The 6,000-nt window shown below is 46.8% G+C and overlaps 1 protein-coding gene across 4 annotated transcripts in view; it reads left to right on the top strand.

Moving 5' to 3' along the window:
• Positions 1 to 3,937, top strand: part of HNF1B (HNF1 homeobox B) — a 52,674-nt gene extending 48,737 nt beyond the window's left edge. For 2 of the 4 annotated variants that reach the window (XM_054709218.1, XM_028157582.2), the window contains one exon: positions 3,015 to 3,937. In XM_054709218.1, coding sequence (XP_054565193.1) covers positions 3,015 to 3,280 — 266 coding nt within the window. In that variant the 3' untranslated portion in view covers positions 3,281 to 3,937. The remainder of the gene's footprint in view (positions 1 to 3,014) is intronic. The other 2 variants (XM_008149526.3, XM_008149527.3) reach the window with 1 other exon arrangement.
• The last annotated feature ends 2,063 nt before the right edge of the window (positions 3,938 to 6,000 follow it).

Raw genomic sequence — 6,000 nt, forward strand, 5'->3', positions numbered from 1 at the left:
TTGCCCCCCTATTATGGGAATGGTCTGTTCAGCACACAGCAGCCAGAATTATCTCTTTTAAAAAAGGAAATCAATCATGTTAATCCCCTGTCAAAACTTGCCAATGGCTTCACATTGCAACCAAAACTTCCAAGCCCTTTGTGATCAGCCTGTTACTGGCCCTACCATTCTCACCTCCTTCCCCTCCTCCCATTTCCTCAGCTTCAGCTGAACCAAAGCCAAAGTGGTCCTGCTGCAGGCCTCTGCATTTTAGTATCTTCTGCCGGGAACACTCCTTAATGTGCACCTTTGCCTGCTTGCTCTCCCTCATTTCATTAAGCTCAAATGTCACCACCTCAAAGAAGTCCCTCTTGATCTCCCTCCCTAAATTATTCTCTTTTCCTCAAGTCGCCTACCCTCTTACCATGCTTATTTTTCTACAAAGTATTCATCTGCATCTAAAGTTTTATACATACATATGTACACTGAGTGGCCAGATTATTATAATCTCTGAACGCATAATAATCTGGCCACTCAGTGTGTGTGTGTGTGTGTGTGTGTGTGTGTGTGTGTGTGTGTGTATTAGAAGCCCAGTGCATGAATTCATGCATGGGTAGGGTCTGGCCAGCCTGGCTACGGGGTGGGGACATGGGTGGTTGGCCGGCCTGCCTGCTGGTTGAACTCCTGGTCGAGGGGACAATTTGCATATTAGCCTTTTATTATATAGGATGTACACTGAGTGGCCAGATTATTATGCGTTCAGAGATCATAATAATCTGGCCACTCAGTGTATATTTGCTTGTTTGTTTGTTTGTTGTTCAAAGCCCTCCCCAAAATCATGTGAGAGAGTGAACAGGGTCTTGCTCAGGGCTGCATCCCCTTGCCTAAAAAAGTGCTAACTGAGCATGTAGAAGGCACTCACATGTGCTAAAGGAATGAATGATAATTACCTGCCTCAAAGGGCTGATGTAAGAACTCAGTGCAATGATGTGTGTAAAGCCCTTACTTAGCTTGGTGCCCGGCACACAGTAGGACCTCGATAAATGTTAGCTATCACTATTAACAAATCCTCTTAGAAGGAGGACATCCTGAACAATCGCCCCAGACACACCACCCCTTTCAGATGGAGGGCTCTGTAGTCATTCAGAGATCCTGTGGGCAAGGCCCCCCGTGGGGCTGCGTGTGCTGGGCCTCGGTTCTGAGGGACCACAGTGTCCCCCTTATCAGATGTTTGTGTTTAGACTCAAGGGGGCAAATAACTCTAGTTCCTTTGACAACATTTAGGGCCCTGTCACCATTTTATTATGTGAGCAAACATTTGATAGCTGGGAAAGCCCATCCCTAATGACAGGTCATAGAATCTCGCTGGCGTCTCCTTATCTGCCCTCTTGTTTGCTCTTCTATTGAAACCTGCAAGGTCACAAGCCATTTTCTCTCTCCTCCACCTGAAATCTGAAAATTGGAAAAAGGCTGATAGTGGGAAGTAAAGAGGCTCGAGAGTGGGGGTGGGTAGAGGGAGGAAGAGCAGGCAAAGGGTATCAGAGGACCCTGAGCAGGGCCTCAAGAATGTAAAAGGGTCAGAAACCTGCCTTGTCACACGAAGGTACAGCTCTGGCCTGCTCTGAAGGGCACGCAGAGCAGCATGGACTGAGGCACCCTGTACAGCAGTCTTAATGAGAACAGTTACGCCGAGCACCAGTCTGAGTACTTCCTGCGTATCAGCTCATCTAATCCCTCAACAGCCTCCGCTTTATAGGTGAAGAAACTGAGGCACAGAGAGAGGAACTTGACCCAAGAGCTCAAAGCTAGTCGAAGGCTCCTTACCTCAGAGCGTCATAGAACACGTGGGTTCAAACCTCAGAATGGGTCCGAATCTGGCTCCAGTCCCTCATAATTCTGAAATCTGGCATAATTCACCGACTTTCCTTGAGTCCTGATTTCCTAATCTGTAAAATGGACAGAATGGCAACCTCATTTAGGGTTATGGTTGCAAGTACTGATTAATGAAATGATAATGGGATAGTAGGCCTGTACTGGTCGTGGTAGGTGCATGGGTGTGTGATTGAGGGGGAGTCTTGAGAGAATAAGCTGCTAAGCCAAAAGGCAGAACCTTCCCCTGAGATGCCAACACAAGTGAAAGGGAAGGAGGAGACAGAGGGAAACAGAAAAAGGACTCCTTGGAAGGAAAAGGAGAGGAATGATGTTCCACGACGGCTGAAACGAATGAGGCCCAGGGCTCTGGAAAGGAGCTGCCCGGTGGTGGGGGTGTGGCTCCCCTCGCAGGCTTTCCCTGTCCATTCTGGGGTCTCTCCCCACCGCCCCAGCCCACCGGAAGCCTGGCATCAGAAGCCTTCAGCCCTTGGATTTCTTTCCCAGCTCTCTAAGTTTCTTGCCCTGATAGTAATGAGCCTTAGAGAACACTTTGCAGTTTCCCACGCTCCTTCCCTGATAAATCACTGGAGTAAGTGCTGTTTTTCTCATGTGCTTTATGACCTTGTTGCTCAAAATAGATCAGCAGCATCAGCACAACCTGGGAGCTGATTAGGAATGCAGGTTCTTAGGCCCACTGAACCAGAATCTCCATTTTAACAGGATCTCTGGTCCTCGTAGGTCCATTAACGTTTGGGGACCAGTGTTCTCAGGGGCCCTGCTCTTGGAGGTCTCGCTTCTATGAGAAGCAAGAGCTGCCCATCCAGCCGCTGTTGCAACCACACTGAGCTCTTTATAAACACTGCTCTCGCAGAAAGAGGAGCCCAAGCTCGGGATAAAGGTCAGCGAGTTATGACTATTGCAAGGTCTGCAGCAATTCACTTCTCTCTTCTGAAGTGGCCGGGAAAGCCGGCTGGCAGGTTTTGCTAAAGGAAATGTGCTTCCGGACCAGCACCGCAGAACTGGGCAGACACTCAGTCCTTAGCCCTCCACTCCCAGATCTTTGCCAGCTGAGTTGGGTCTCAACTCCCCGACAGAAGCCAAACTAATGGCCCGTGTCCCTGCCAATTGCACACAGCTGAGCTCTCTGTCCTTTCTCTCTGCAGTGTCCTCTCCAAGCCTGGTGATACCCACACATCACTTACTTTGTGCACAGCAACAAGGATCCTATTTTCCACACCATCGCTCTCCGGACAGCTGTCATGGAACAGCCCAGTGGCCTGACAAGCACCTGCAAGAGGTCTCTGCTTACCTGACATCCTGCTGGAACCTCGGACAATCCGTTCTCAGGAGGCGCAGCCCGAAGGCCAGCTTCCCTTCCATGCAGTATTGTCACGATGCCTCTCCCAAGATGCCAGGTCCTCCCATCTGATCCAGAGGTGGGAGAAGAAACCACGGAAGAGGAAGAGAGAAAGCCGTAGTGTCTACATTATGCTCCTTCATCGAACAAACCGATGTGAAAACTTGAATCTGTTACTGAAATGAGGAGAGGAGGACACGTGCTATATTGAACTGAGCCAAACACACTGTAAATATCAGCACTCCCTCCCCCACCCCCATCCCAACTGATCTTGAGATTTCTTTTAAAGAAGTAAATTTGTCCAATGGGTGTAAACTATAAACTACTGTAATTAAGTGCAATTTCCCCTCCACTTCCTTGCCCCTCTGCCATGTATATAATACTAAAGTATCTATTAGTTTTCATTGTAAAGGTCAGAGTTGAATTTTTCAAAGTGATTTGCCCCCTTTTCCTTCCCGTATGGAGAAATATCCTACATCGTAAGTGCAGCCCTTGCCCCCTCTCTCATGCCTGGACACGCACAGGGACACTGTGTATTTTGGACTGCCTGCCAGCTAACTCCAGTCTCCTGATGTTAAGACACACCTCTGGATCCCTGGAGGGGCCGAACATAGTGTCAGAGTAACGTCCTAGCATCTGGTGGGGCTAAGGGTTCAGCCAGTGCACCCCCAAGAAACCCCAAGGCAGGGAAACTGGCTGTTTGATAGCATAAGAAAAAGTCCTTTCAGAAAGCCTCCCATTAAAACTATTTTATCACTGCCCAGAGTTTCATATTTCTGTCTCTGACACTTCCCCTGCCGCCATTCTACGGAGGACCCCTGGCCTCCGCCGCCTTGGAATTTTCCACTTACTCCACTGGGTTCCCTGCTGCATGTCCCCATGTCTTTGCACTGCCTTTACTGCTAAGGTAAAAAGAGTTCATTCTCCCAGCCAGACTCCACAAATCCATCACAGAGGATATAGCTAGAGCAGGAGAGAACACCTTTTTCTTCTCTGCAATTCACAAGAGTCAAGTGATAGAGCCAATTCTCGGTGACTGTGGTCATAGGAACAGATAAAAAGCAGGAAGATGGAAACCCTGTGAGCCACTTTTTCAATCACAGCTTAAACATTAATTCCAGCTTTTCCTCCCTTCTGTAGGGCCATCAATCACTAGGAGAGTGGGCGCCTGTGGGTGTCGCCTTCTGCCTGGGTTTCCCCCTCTAGTAGGGATGCTAATGGATACAAATAGTCCAAAAGGGGAAAAGCTAAAGGCCTGGACACTCTGCCAGCAGGGACTTTGCCATAAATAATCCAGCGTTGACTCACGAAGAAGGAAGATGGACCTGCTCTCTTGACTGTCTCCTCTTGTGTACAGCATAGATCTACCAGCATTTCTCACTTCTTGTGGTTTCTTGCTTTAAGATGGAATATTTCCTAGTCAACATGTTAGCAAGGCCCCAAGCAACAGGTTTTTAAAAATTCCAGTTTAGTGGGAGATGCAAATCTCAGTGAGCCAGACAAATTTACTGAGTACCTACTATGTGCCCAGGGCAGGGATGGATGGATATGGAAATGCTGATCTCCTTTGGTTCCTGGCTCCCCTGAACAATGTAATTTGGGCTGAAGTAGTCCAGAGCAAACTCATGGTTGGGTTGAAATGGCTGAGGTCAAGACCAAGCACCATGTGTCAAGAGAAGCCAAGATCCCCTGTCACTAGTTGAGATGGCCTGTGAGTTCCAGGGAGAGGAAGGGAATATAGGCCTCAATCAGCAGTCTCAATTGACGCCCCATTTCTGGACTCATGTTGTTTCTGGAATAGCAAGTATCTGCTTTGAAAGATTTTAGATCTTGCATTGTTGTGATGGCTTTGAGAATTCAGAAAGTTATATTCATCCAAGAGGTCATCTAGGCAGAGGTGGAGATGGGAGGGAGGATGGGTGGGTTGGGAAGGTCTTTAGGGACCAAATCTGATGTAAACAAAGGCATGTAGAAAATGACCCTGTCAACTGAAAGCCCCCAAGAAGATTAGCACCTCCCTTCTAATCAGACAGGGACCAATTGTTGCAGCCACTACAAAAAACAGTATGGAGGTTCCTTTAAAAATTAAAAATAGAACCACCCGACGACCCAGCAATTCCATTTCTGGGCAGTTACCTGAAGAAACCCAAAGCACTAAATTGAAAAGATATATGCACCCCTATGTTCATAGTAATGTTATTCTCAATAGTCAAGATATGGAAGCAACCTAAATGTCCATCAATAGATGATTGTATAAAGTTGTGGTACATATATACAACGGAATATGATTCAGCCATAAAAAGAATGAAATCTTACCATTTGCGACAACATGGATGAACCTAGAGTATATTGTGCCAAGTGAAATATGTCAGACAGAAAAAGACAAATACCACATGGTTTCACTTATATGTGGAATCTAAAGAACAAAATAAAATAGAAACAGACTCATAGAAACAAAGAACAAACTGTCGGTTGCCAGATGCAAGGGGGCTTGGAGGGATAGGTGAAAAGGTGAAGGGATTAAGAAGTACAAATTGGTAGTTACAAAATAATCATGAAGATGTAAAGTACAGCATAGGGAATATGTCAATAATATAATAACTATGTATGGGGCTAGCTAGATACTGAACTTATCAGGGGAGTCACTTCGTAAGTTATACATAATCACTATGCTATGCACCTGAAACTAATATACTAGTAATATTGAATAGCAACTGTACTTGAAAAATAAAACAGGGACCTTCTTCCACTGTCTCTAAGCAGGACGAGGAGGTCTGCTGTGCATGGGTCCA

This window comes from Eptesicus fuscus, chromosome 20 (genome assembly GCF_027574615.1).
Source record: "Eptesicus fuscus isolate TK198812 chromosome 20, DD_ASM_mEF_20220401, whole genome shotgun sequence".
In the NCBI taxonomy this organism is placed as follows: Eukaryota; Metazoa; Chordata; class Mammalia; order Chiroptera; family Vespertilionidae; genus Eptesicus; species Eptesicus fuscus.